Below are 14,183 nucleotides of genomic sequence, written 5' to 3'. Positions count from 1 at the left end.
GCCAGCAGCAACAGCAGCACCTGGAAACTGGTCTGAAATGCAAATTTTCAGGTCCTACTCCGACCTACAAAATCAGGAACTCTGGAGATGAGAGTCTAGCAGTCTATGTTTTCAGAAGCCCTCCAAGGCATTCTCAGACACTCAAGTTTGAGAACCACTGAACTAAGAAACCATGAGTCCATTAAAGAAATGAACAAAATGAAAGTTTGATGAGGAATATAATTTCTACATAGTCTCCAAAGTATAACTTCACAAAATACTTATCAGAAAAAGTGACTTTATAATGAAAAAGTCTAGCATATACCACCCAATGAAGTGATCAAAGTGAACATAAGTAATGGGACAAATTGAAATTGAGCACACCTGACATGATGAGGAAACACAGCTTCTGTGATACTCCTGCTACACAGATGCGTAACTGAATTTAATAATAAGGAATTATCAGACAAACTTCCACTGAGGGGCATCCTAAAGATCACTGGTGCATCATCTTTAGAAATACCAAGGTCATGAAAATCATGAGAATCGTGAGTTTAAACAGCTCATTCTTTTCCACAGTAGTAGACACATTAAAAGTGCTCAATACATGTTTATGAGGTACAAAGTTTGCCTTAAGTAGCTCTGGAATTTTGGTTTCTTCAAGTCATCAAAATATTCCTATAAAATATATAAAAAATTTAAACTTAACAGTTTTACCCTATTACTTTCACAATAGTTTATCTAGGGGTGCTTGGGTGGCTCTGTCGGTTAAGCCTCCAGCTCTTGGTTTTGGCTCAGGTCACAATCTCACGGTTCATGAGTTCAAGCCCCCAGTCAGGCTCTGTGTTGTCAGGGAAAAGCCTGCTAGGGATTCTCTTTTCCTGTCTTTGCCCTGCTAGCTCATGCTCTCTCGCTCTTAAAAAAACCACACACACACACACCCAAAAAAACAAACAAACAAAAAAACTTAGTTTATCTTGAGACATTCTGATAGTAATTGGAGTACAAAACCAAATATATATTAAGGCAGCTCCAAATAACAATAAACCATGTCATCAGCATATGGAATATTTTTCTGAGTCTGCCCGCAGTACATCCAAAAGGTTTTACCCTACTGGCTTGAAACAGAAGGCTGATAGGAACGCACTGCTGTTTCACTTGGCTGGAAATTTGCTAACGAATGATTTAATTTACTAGGAAATCATTTCCAACTCCAATTTTGGAGGTAATATTAACGATATGTTCTGGGTATCAATAACCAAGAGTCCTAATCAGACTCAGAGTTAGAAGAAAACACTGAAGTAAATCTTCATGATCTTATGTTAGGCAATGACACCAGAAGCACAATCAATAAAAGAAAAAATTGATAAACTGGACTTCATTAAACTCGTGCTTCAAACAATACCACCAAGAAAGTGAAAAGACAACTTACAGAATGGGAGAAAACATTTGTAAATGGTGCTTTTGATGAGAGTATTGTATTCAGATTACATAAATAACTCCTACAACTCACTGATAACAACCTAGAACAAAGGATGTAATAGACACTTCTAAGAAGACATGCAAATAGCCAATAAGCACATGAAAAGATCCACACCGTCATTAACCCTTAGGAAAATGTAAATGAAAACCAGAGAGACTTCACATGCTGTAATCAGAGACAGCAGGTGTTGGGAAAGAGGAACCCTCCTGTACTGCTAATGGGAAAGTAAAATGGTGCAACCACTTTGGAAAAGTTTGGCGATGCCTCAAAAAGTTAAACATAGAGGTAACATATAACCCAGCAGTTCCATTTTGAGGTATATACTCAAGAGAAAGGAACACAGGTCAACACAAAAGCCTGAACACAAAATGTTCACAGCAACATTATTCATAATAGCCCCAAAGTGGAAACAACCCAAATGTCAACTGATGAATAAATACAGGACATCCATATCATAGAATATTATCCGGCAATACAAAGGAAGAAGTACTCATGCTTGATACATGAAAGAAACCAGTCAGCAAAGACCAAATAATGTAGGATTTCATTTGTGAAATGTCTAGATAAGGACATCTACAGAGATAGAAAGTGGATTAGCGGCTGCTTAGGGTCAGGGGATTGGGGAAGGAGCAAGGAGAGACTGCTAATGGTGCAGCATTTCTTTTTTATGGTGATGAAAATGTTCTGGAAATAGTGGCACGGTTTTAGAGAATATACCAAAAGCCACTGACTTTTATACTTTAAATCAGTTAATTGTGTGGTATGTGAATTATATCTCAAAGCTGCTAAAAATAAAGAATAGTAAAGTATGTATTTTCTCTCAACACTAAGATAACAGGAGCATACAAAGTCTGATTAAAGTGGTACTTACTGCTACTTTGTTCTTGAAAAAACTACTAGAGAATCATTTTAACTAGTATAAATAATGTAACAATAACAGTTTGGATGCTGAAGCAAAGACAATGTTAGCAATATTTTCAACCAACTTCCTCTACTCTTTAATTCTTGATAAATTAAAATGACAGGGTTATCATGCCAACCAATTGTATATATGAGTATACTGTTGTAAAAATTTTCAATTAGTGCAGATGCCAAGTATAACGTAATTTTTAAGAAATTTGACTTGATGTTTAAGAGAATGCCACTGATAATAACCTTTACAAAAATGTACCTTTAAAGTTTAGAACACCCAACACTAAATCTATGGAGCCTGACAGAACAGATAATTAATAAATGATCTAAAATAACGTTATATTTTTTATTTGAGAGAGCAAGCACACGTACAAGCAAGGGAAAGGCAGAGAGTGGGAGAGAGAGAATCCCAAGCAGGCTCCACCCTGTCAGCCTGCAGCCACACACAATCCTATAAACTGTGTGTAAGATCATGATCTGGGCCCAAATCAGAGTCAGACGCTCAACCAACTGGGCCACCCAGGTGCCCCAAGGCTTTCTTTCAAAACTAAGTTATTTTAGGGGTGCCCGAGTGGCCCTTGATTTTTGGCCCAGGTCATGATCTCATGGTTCCAGGGTTCGAGCACTTTGTCGGGATGAGTGTGGGCCCTGACTGAGATTCTCTCACTCCCGCTCTTCCTCTGCTCCTCTCCTCTGCTGGCGCACACTCTAAAAATAAAAATAAAAATAAAAAAAATAAGAAATAAAGCCTTAAAATTACCATCAATAAATTTCATGCATTTTAATCCTAGACTTCACTCTTAAGTTTTATTTATCTTGTAAAATGTATAGCAATCTAATACGTGTGGATGTGCAAATCATTGCTATTATACGCTTTAAAGATACAAAGTATTTGAGAACAAAATTAGCCTATCTGAGAGAAAAGAGTGTGGCTAAAGTACTAGAACCTTTCAAGAATCATTAGGTATACAATTGAATACTTATAATTGAATATTACAATTCAATATTATAATTGAATATAAGAATTTCAGCATGAAGGTAATAAAGATATAGAAACAAAATGACTTTAACTATGGACATTTTATGTACTGTAATAAGGTGTATTCAATTTAATATTTTTGGTTGGCATCTATGGAATCTTGCTTCCTTTACATCAAAAGTTACCAATTTGGTTAATGTACTGCAGGTACAGTCCAAGTAAATTTTATTCAAGAGGAATGGCATGAGAAATAGGCACCAAAGATTTACAGAAGCTTTAAACATTACAGAACAAATTCTGGAAGAAAATACATCTTGGATTCCATTTTGCATGTAAACTCTATTAAAAGGAGGGAAATTCTGTTTACTGCTCTGTCCCTAGTGCTTAGAACAATGCCTGGCACATAAAAGGTACCCCACAGCTACTGAAAGAGGTAAAATATGCAGAATATCTTCATTACCTTAGAAAGGGAGAAAAATCTTCAAGTCACAGTATGCAAGAAACAGAGAGTTAAGTTGTAAAATATTTTTTATTGTAAGAACAGTCAACAGAGGTTGACAATGCAAATGTCATCCCAGATTTCCCCTTGGTTCTTGAATTTGCTGGGTTGCTATGTACCAGAAAGTCTCCATTAGCACTTCTCAGGCTTCATGGTCTTTTTGAGATATGTTGATTAATTATACTGCAATTATACTGTATATATTGCTTGGAAACAAATGTCCATATGATATTAAAACAAACAAAAAAACCTGTTGTGGCTTTGTTTCACATTTCCTACAGGGAAATCTATGTATCTCAGATGCTTTCACAATCTAACAGTAAAGTTAGTGCCTTAACCAAACCCAAAAATTCTCTGTCATATTACTGAATCAAACAGTCATGACATCTGCAATATATCCAGATTTAAATATTTAAAAACACAGAAGTTTGGAATTTAAAATAAACTTTAGGCTGATTTTTTCATATTTGAAAGACTGTAGTTATTTGCAGCATACAAATGGAGAGAATAGTGCAAAATGCATCAAGTTTTATATGATAAATATACTTTCAACCTAAATGGCTGCCTCAAAAGCAAAAAGTGAAAAATTACTAATTCTCAAAAGCAATCTAGGCTGACTCAATAAAGTTTACAATTTAGAAAGATCAATTGCTACTCTATTTCTATAGATTGCAAAATGATTTCAGAAACAGATTAACATATAATTGTTTTACAAAAATAGAAGTATCATTTGGGACTTTACAAAACTTTATAAAATATAACACTATATTTGCAAATTCAAGATAGTTTCACACTGAAATAGACAATACTTCCACCAATATAAGTCTAGTCAAACTTAACTGGTCCGTCTTCATCATTCTTACACATTATTTCTTCCAAGTCTTCAGCCCAAGTAGATCTATGCTCTATCGTGGGATTTTTTTTTTTTTAAAGAGATTGTTTAATTTCAAAAGTTTTGTAAGATTTTTCATTCTAGAAATAATGTTAAAGCAGATGAATTTATACCTACAAATATGCTTTACTAAAAGTAAAAACTAATGCAGTGTGACAATTCTGTATTTGATAAATTTCAAATCAAATCCCTAAGAATGACAACCTATTAATTTAAAATATATATTTGACAATTTGGTACCTATAAAACATAAAAATATAATCACAACTATTTTATGGAAAAATATTCATATAAAATGAAGAAGCTCTAAATTTAGTTATTTGTAGCTTGCAGATGAGAAGTATTTTCTAAGTATACCCATTCATAAACGCTCATTTTATCACCTCAAAGAGCACCAGTGTATTTTCAAAACAAACTAAAAGTGAGAAGGTAGGGGCTTATTTCATGTAACAGTGCTATTATGATAAGGCACCACTTGGTATATGAAAAAGCCGAACAAAGTATTTTCAAATCACGTTTTTTTGTTACTGGTGTCTTAACCATTACATAGAATGGTTAGGAAAAAAGCTAATAATATTAGCTAACTGCGTTATACAACTTTTTCCATCATTTTTTGCTTTTAGTATTTCCATATAACAGAACATATACTAAACATCAATGTAATACATGATCTGTTAAAAAAAATCTTTTCTCAACCTTCCAACAAAATAATCTAAAATTAAACAAGAATAAGAAACCAAAAATTTATCTGGTAGATTTGCAAAAGTCTATCCCTGTAGAAGAGCGGGGAGTTGGGTGGGGGTGGGGGGACAAAATGACAGGACGTATTGTCTATAGAATATATCGAGGCACATGGGTTAAAAGATTCTCAGGCAAATTCACGGCTAGAGCAAAACTGAGAGAAAGCTCAGAATTCTATGTTCCCCCAGAGCTGATTTCTCAGGTAGTCACACCCAATTAAATATTTCAAAATATGTCCTTAGTCACTACTATCATCATCATCATCATCATCAGATACATCATTTAAAGGAGACTTCAATGATTGACTGTAAGAGTCTGATCTAGTAGGCTGGCACGTGGCCATGTCCCCGGTGGAAAGCAGGTCATAGCAGAAGTCACAAATCCGCACAGGCTTAGAGGACTGGCTTGGAAGAAGAAATCTCTTTTCAGAGCAGGGCCCACAGACAACAAAACCACATTTGCGGCAATGGTGACGACGATTAACAGGTGTGAATTTTGCTTTCTGACAACGCATACATACAGTTGCCTCAGAGTCAGGAACCCAGACAGCCGCATGTTCATTACTGGGTGTCTTCCCACTTTTGGAGAGTAAGTCAGTAACACATTTATTTATGTGATTCATCCATTCTGATTTCTCAGTGGCAGTGGCAGCATAAACTGCAAATGATTTAGTTGGTGTCTTGATAAGCCATCCATTCCTTAAGTCTCCCTCATCTTTGATGGAATCAATAGTGACATTTTCCAGGGGAATAATATGTTGTTTGTTATATTTTTTCTTCTGGATGACAATATTGCCATATACAAGAATATCATTAAATAAGAAAAACTGCCTTGCTTTGGGCTTTTTTCTGCACAACTTAGTCAATACTCCTTCTCCAATAAGAACCCTTCCTGGTATAGTTAAGGGTTGACCAGCTGCTCCAAAACAGTTTTCTACTATATTTATACGTCTAGTATTTGCTTCGCTGTTTGCCAAGCGATCCACCATCTTCTGCTAGTAGCCTTTGGGAAAAAAAGAAGAAGAAATTAGCACATAGAAATTGGAAATTTATGTAAGTTAAAGATTATATATCCTAAATTTAACAAATCCATACTTTTACTTATAGGCAAAGTACTCCAACAAAATTGTTTCCCTCTAAGAAAATTACAAAGCATACAAAAAAGGTTAACCATCTCAATATAGCACTATACTACTGAATTAGGTACTTATGAAAAGCATAAACTTCTTACAGACATAAAGGAATAAGCAACTGGATGATAAATAGAAGTCCTCTCTGCAAAATAATAATCCCAGTCCCATGAAATTTAATCTCAGAGGGGTTCTGAATAAGAGAAATTAATTAAGCTATTACCATTGAGCTAAGGCCTTATTCCTCTCATCTGGATTACCAGACTGTCTCCTGACGTGTCTCCTTGCCTTTGGTCTTGCCCCATAAATCAATCTTCAGGCAGTGATTTCTCAAATGCAAATCTCACCATGTCATTATTCAAAAGAACTCCCTTTGATCTATAAAATGCAGAATTTTTAGCATGGCATACAAGGCTGTTCATTATCTAGTTCTTGCTTACCCTCTTAGACTCATCAGAAGTCACTCTTCACCTCAAACTTGTTCTAATATCCTACTATTTACAGTCCATTTCATCACATGTACCTTCTCTTATGCTGTCGTATATCCTTTAATACTTACTACTCACACCTAACTCTTACTGATCCTTCAAGACTCAGTTTAGGTTATATCTAATTCAGAAGTCTCCCTTAAACTCTATTAGACTAAATACATTCCTCTATGCTCTTTACATTCCATGTACCTTTTGGTTTCATTCTTACCAAAGGATGAAATCTGTCTCCTTCAAGGCTGTAATGGAACCTAAAAGACAGAGGCTATCTGATCTTTATCTCCGAAAATGACACCCTCCAGCACAGCAAAGGTGCTCAAAAATGTTGACAAGAACATTTTGGCATTTCATATTAATCTAATCTTAAATGACCATAGATTTAATCTCTAGATCCAATATTGACTTCATTCAAGTCCTTGAGTTGTGCCCTATTTCAAACTTACTAACCTAATACTACCACAACCAAGTCATATTAAAGAGGAGCATTTAAAGTTTAAAGATTAAGAACACAGTCTAAATTCCAGTATTCAGTTCATAAATTGATGACACTGTACCCCTTTTTGGTCTCCATTACAAAGATTCTGATTATTCCTGAATTTGTCTCTCCTCCAATCTTGGGTCCTTATAAAGCTCTCTTGCCCTCCACAAGGGTAGGCTCTACCCTTAAAGTTGTTCCAAAGAATTTATATGATAATGCATGGCTCCAAACTGTGATGACTTCTTTTTCTAATTGCAGCAAATGTGCCAACCAATTAAAGGTTTACTGTTCTATGCACAGTGCGTCACAGGAGAGGAAATAAAAACACCTCATTAACACTAAAAGAGTCTCAATCTCATTCATAATTCAATGATATACAACATTAGGATATTTTTTACTAATCCGATTAACACAAATTTTTTAAATTTCCTAAGATGAAGTACTACTGAGGATACAGGGAAACAGGCACTCTTGTACACTACAGAAAATACGTATACTCACTGATCTAAGTATTTTATCAAAAGAAATTCCAGTCGAGTGCATAAACATATGTGCAAGTATATCCAACATAGCACTGTTTGTAACACACACAAAAAAGTTGGAGAAGCTCCAAATGTGTCCACAAGAGAAACTGGCTGAACAATTTATGATACACTCATAATAATATGCTAAGTATATGTTAATAATGAGATAGGTCTAAACATAGTGATATGGGAAAATGCTCAAGATATTTAGGTGGGGAAAGAGTTGAATGTCATAATCTCATTTGTTTCAAATATATACTGTGTTTCATCAAATCTAAGATACTATAAGACACATCCTCATTTTATGTGCCACTGAAAATGAAAAATGCTGACAATTACATCATGGCATGCCCCTGATTATATGACACCCCAAATTGAGACATCAGTAAAACATGTTCATCTTTACACACAGTGAAATATGGTTTAACATATAATCATAGGCACTTATAAATATGTAAGCACACACATAGAAAATAAAACTAGAAAACTATATAATGTCAACAATGGTTACTTATCTCTAAGAAGTACAATTATAGATAATTTTCATACTTTACACTATCTTTAAACATTCAACAAGTATTTATTTTGTTAATCACTAATCTAGGTGCAGGAGAAAAAATAATATACAACACATGCAATGTCCTTGCTCAAGGCTTATATCCTAGCTGGTGAGAAGGGAAACAGAAAACAAAATCGAGAACCAAGTTGTAAATTAATGTACTGATTTTTTAAAGTGATTTTTTAAAAAATGTTTATTTTTGAGAGAGACAAAGACAGCGTGAGCAGGGAAGGGTAAAAGAGAGAGGGAGACAAAGTAGGCTCCAGTCTCCATGCTGTCAGCAGAGAGCCCAATGCAGGGCTCGAACTCACCAACCATGAGATCATGACCTGAGCTGAAGTCGGATGCTTAACGGGCTGAGCCACCCAGGCACCCCTTAAAGTGATTTTTGAAAAAAAGAACTAAGAAGCTACTCAGACTAGATGGTCAGGGAAGGCCTTTCTAAAGTGGTATTCTTTCAGCTGATAAGGAGGAACTAGATACACAGACATGAGGCGTGGAGACAGAGAAGTATATTTCAAGCAAAAGAAGTAACTGAAGGTCCTAAGGCAGAAGAGATTGGTGCTTTTAGAGAACTGAAAGTATCTATTTATTTCCATCTAAATCAACGGCAGATTTTACTTCTTTGGACATACAGATATTAATCAGCTCAAATGCAGTGCAAACAGGTTTCCTATTATTGCTACTACTGGAATTAATACCATCCAAATTTGTGCAATACTTTTTACATTCATTATTTTCTGACTTTAATGGTCTCAAATTCCTGTGAAGTAATTAAACAAGTTTTTACATCTTCCAAAGAAGCATCTAATAATATTTGCTGAAATGTGAGCTGAAGGAGAAACTAAGGCACAAAGACAGACATTCAATAATGTCCAAGGCAAAACAGCCTGGAAGTTATTCTACTCATTGGGAGTCCAAGCACCCAGCTGAGCATTGCATGCATTACTGTATATCCTACTCAGGGCAACCTTACAATAGAAATGCACTATTAGCTCCATTTTATAGATGGGTAAACAGATATAAAGGAGTTAAGAACGCTGTCCAAGGCTGTCACAGAACTGGGGCTCCAATGTGATTCCTCTGTGCTGTTACCAGTATATTATGGTACACTAATTATTCCTTAAGGCTCCATTGATTCTACAAGAATTAAGAAAGCTATTGCTAACCTTTGGACCTTCACTGCAAACCCTAAAAAAAAGAAAGAAAAGAATACCAACTTGAGAAAAAATAACCTGAAAGGACAAGTCATCATGCTTTATTTAGCCAGTCTCCTGAATGGATCATTCTTCAAATTTTACAATTTTAAGCCTGAATCTCTGTTCATAAATCTTGCCCCATTTAAGAATGAAGAAACAAAAGAGATGTTTGGGCATCATTAATTGATATTTGGCTAGAACAAATAGCTTTCAAAGTTTGACAGTGACCCACATAAAAAATACATTTCATACTGCAGGATTACAAATACATACTCATAATTCTTCCAACTATAAATAATGTATTCTGTTATCTTCATTTATTTTAATGATAGTTGCAAGCCCACTAATGGATTGTGACCTATATTTGAACAACAATGAGCATAAAGACCTCTCCATTATCCCTGTTGGTCCTAAAATATTTCTGTATGGACATGAAGAAGGACATGAAGAAGGGAAGCACTGAGCTAAAAAACCCAGGAATACACAAATGCCCTGTGCGCGCAAGCACACACACATAACACAAATAGTTGGGTGTCCAGCAGGGACAGCACATAGAGGGATGGGAGAATAGGGGGAAGTCACCAAAAGCAAAATCAAAGTACCACTTTTAGCTGGATTACTGCTAGATACCCCAAAGCAAGGTTCTTTGGTAAACTGGATTAGGGTACTACCCTTTCACTCAGGGCCTAAACAGGGCCTCTGCCTTCCCCCAAAGCCCAAATTCAAATTTACCAAGAGCACAGTGAGGTGCCTCAAGCAGTAAGAACTCTTAAAGACTTTTGTGAGAATATAGAATGTAAGATTACTCAGCCAGTCAAGGAAGGAGTCCTTTGCATAACTTACTCAATGAGGGGCACAGAAAAAGGAGAAGACAACTCTAAGACATGGCCTAATTAAATTTTTATCTACTTTTCTTAGGAAGGAATACCACTGACTATACGAAGAGTTAGGAAGAAAGCTTCCCCATCCTCTGGCAGAGATGATTTCTTTAGAACAGTTTCCAAGAAATAAAATTACTTGGTCAAAAGGCATGAATATTTAAGGCTGTTACCTTTTACAAAATTTCCCTTCTGAGAGGTAACACCAATTTACCAAGCAGCACAATGACTGTACATACCTAATCTTGTCTCACATATTTTTCCTCAAAAATGTCAGCAAACTAGATACCAAAAATGGCATGTCACTCTATTACTTTCATTTACTTTTTTATTTAACATTTATTGAACACTTTTTAGATGGCATTCTTATTCTCCTCTCAGAGCACAGTCTACTGAAGGAGAAAGGCAGTAAACGATTCTGAAAGGTGAAGTGCAATGAAGGAAATCAGCAGGGTGTCAAGATACAGGGAAAAACTCATTTACTAAGTAATTCAAAAAGGGTTCACTGAGATGGTGCAACACACTGAGTCTTAAAGGATAGGGAGGTCAGCCATGCAAAGGACCTAATACTACGGGCAAAGGTCCTGAGACAAAAAATAATATACTACTTTTTTTTTAGTATAATTTATTGTCAAGTTGTCTAACATACAGTGTGTACAGTGTGCTCTTGGTTTTGGGGGTAGATTCCCATGATTTATTGCTTACATACAACACCCAGTGCTCATCCCAACAAATGCCCTCTTCAAATCCCATCTTTTACTTTTAATTTAATTCAGTGTTTTATTTCACAGCTACCTAGTGAAGCCAACCACTTTCTAAAGTGTTTATTAACCACCTGTATTTCTAAGCTTGTATATTTAGGAATTATTAATTTGTATGAGTGTTTCACACATAAAGGCTATTAACCCATTTATTTCTTTGCTTTTCCTAGTATATTAAACTGTATTTTATGGTGGTTGACACAGAGGCAGTTTTATTTCTTAGTTAAACTTAGACATTTCCCTTTGTGATCTGTCTTCCATTACTCCTAAGCTCTCCTTATCCAGATATCAGGTGCACCTACAGGTTTCATCTACTATTAGAAAGTAGAGCCTTCCCAGGAAACCTTTTGTAAACCGAAAAGGCTAAAAGCAAAAAAGCAATTCCCATTAATTTATATGGAAACATTTTTGGGTGTTCCCAGACCAAAAAAATCCCCCACTTTTAGGCTTTTCTGATACCTTAGGACAAATCTTGCTAATGTATACACAAAAATAAATCAAGATAAAACACAGATGCATTATCTAAGACACAGTTCAAAACTATGTGGCTTGATGCAGAGATGCTGAACTCCAGGAGAGGAGCTTGGTGGTGCCACTGTCACTGCTCGGGGTATGTACTAACTCTATGATGGCTCACTGCAAAACAAATACTATTTTCTTTCTTTTCTCATTTCTTTTCTCTTTTTTCTCTTCTTTCTCTTTCTCTATTCTAAATGTTTATTTTTGAGAGGGGGGAGGTATAGAGAAAAAGGGGAACAGAGGATACAAAGTGGGCTCTGCAATGACAGCAGAGAGCCCAATGCAGGGCTTGAACCCACAAACTGTGAGATCACGGCCCAAGCCACTTAACCAACTCAGCCACCCAGGTGCCCCTATTTATTTATTTATTTATTTATTTATTTATTTATTTATTTTAATTTTTAAGGAATCTTTACACCCAATGTGGGGCTCAACCTCACAACCTGGAGATCAACGGTTGCATGCTTGGGGTGCCTGGCTGGCTCAGTCGGTAGAGCATGCAACTCTTGATCCTGGGTTCATGAATTTAAGCCCCACGTTGGGTATGGAGCCTAGTTAAAAAAAAGAGAGAGAGAGAGAGAGAGATGCATGCTCTACTGACTGAGCCAGCCAGGTGCCACAAAACAAACACTATTTTCACTTGTTTCACCTTTTTTTGTAAAAATAAAAATCCACCTTGGGTTTCTTTCAGCCAGTGAACAGAAGTACTAATGTAGGTCTTTCATAAAGTTCAAAAAGTGGGGGATACCTGTATTTATTATCTATGTTTATGATATGAACCTTATGTTTAATTCTGTTATCCACCTGAAATTTATTCTGACATAGGTAAAAATTCCTTTTTTCTTTTTGAACATTTGCATTCTAAAAGAGCTAGCCAACTGCTTTAGAATGGCCAAATACTAAGTGACCTCAGGTTTCCTCACTTGTAAATGGGAATAATAATAGCAACAGCTTTGTCAGGAAGAGGATTAAATGATAATGCATATAAAATGTTCAGCAAGTAGTCAAAAAGTGGCAACGGTATTAATCTAAGCTACTGATTTACAACACCCTCTTTATAGTGAACTTTTATATATTCTAACATCTGCTTCTGGGCTGTTTGGTCTAATCCATTATCCTGTTTTCTAATTCTTGTGTGATTACTATGCATCTGGTAGGACTAATCCAGGCTATCCTCATTACTTAACCTTTTAAAAACGTCTTACCTAATCTCCTCTGTTTATTTGTCCAGGTGAAATTTACTAGGAGAGTACTTCCCAACCTTAGCTGCACACTGGAACCACAGGAAAGCACTGACTTTCAATATACCGGAAAAAACCAACCATCTCAATCTACTAAGTTTAAAATACCCCTCTTACTATATTTTAAGCCATTTTATGACTAATTTATAGGAATAAGAATAAAGGAATAATAAAAAAAAAAGATTTTAAAAACTATAAGAATTTAAACAGCAAATTTCTTATCCCACATTTGTTACTGAAGGTATATATATCCAAAAAAGCAACTAATTGCTCATAAGTTATAACACCTGAGTCTATAATATATTCATTTCTTTTGTAAAAAATTTAGAAAACTATTTTTGGGAGAGGGAGAAGGAGAGGGGGAGGGGGAAGAGGGGGGAGGAGGGGATGGGGGGAGGGAGGGGAAAAAAGAGAGAGAGAGAGAGAGAGAGAGAAAGAAAGAGAAACAGTGTGAGCTGGAAAGGGTCAGAGAGAGAGGGAGACAGAATCCAAAGCAGACTCTAGGCTATCAGCACAGAGCTTGAGGCAGGGCTCAAACCCACGAACCTTGAGATCATGACCTGACCCAAAGTTGTTGGCTTAACTGACTGAGCCACCCAGGTGCCCATGTAATATATTCATTTCTGTCTTCAGTACTGTTTATTTATTAATTCTGAGTTGGAAAAACCTCATCTAGAAAATCATCTGAACACTCAGAGACTTCACTATAATGATTTGCCAATATTATTAGTTTAAGTATTGCTGTTTCTTTACACTCATCTTCTGACTAGTTCTGAAATGCCTACCTCTTTTGATTTTTTTCTTTGCAGTTAAAGATGGAAAATTAAAAATTGAAAAATCTAAATTCTCAAATATGTTAAATGTAGGCTTAAAACAAACAAAAGAATAAGAAGGATGAATATCTGCACACTGTTTTTGTATC

General features: G+C 35.7%; 1 protein-coding gene across 7 annotated transcripts in view; it reads right to left on the bottom strand.

Moving 5' to 3' along the window:
* Positions 1–3,517: 3,517 nt before the first annotated feature.
* Positions 3,518–14,183, bottom strand: part of PLEKHF2 (pleckstrin homology and FYVE domain containing 2) — a 68,063-nt gene continuing 57,397 nt past the window's right edge. For 6 of the 7 annotated variants that reach the window (XM_049633089.1, XM_049633092.1, XM_049633090.1 and 3 more), the window contains one exon: positions 3,518–6,487. In XM_049633089.1, coding sequence (XP_049489046.1) covers positions 5,724–6,473 — 750 coding nt within the window. In that variant the 5' untranslated portion in view covers positions 6,474–6,487 and the 3' untranslated portion in view covers positions 3,518–5,723. Of the gene's footprint in view, positions 6,488–6,837; positions 13,580–14,183 lie in introns of those variants that run through there. The other variant, XM_049633087.1, reaches the window with a different exon arrangement.

The sequence above is a fragment of the Panthera uncia genome, chromosome F2 (genome assembly GCF_023721935.1).
Source record: "Panthera uncia isolate 11264 chromosome F2, Puncia_PCG_1.0, whole genome shotgun sequence".
NCBI classification, from domain to species: domain Eukaryota; kingdom Metazoa; phylum Chordata; class Mammalia; order Carnivora; family Felidae; genus Panthera; species Panthera uncia.
Note: the sequence above shows the minus strand (reverse complement) of the source record. Positions and strands in the feature narration are given on the sequence as shown.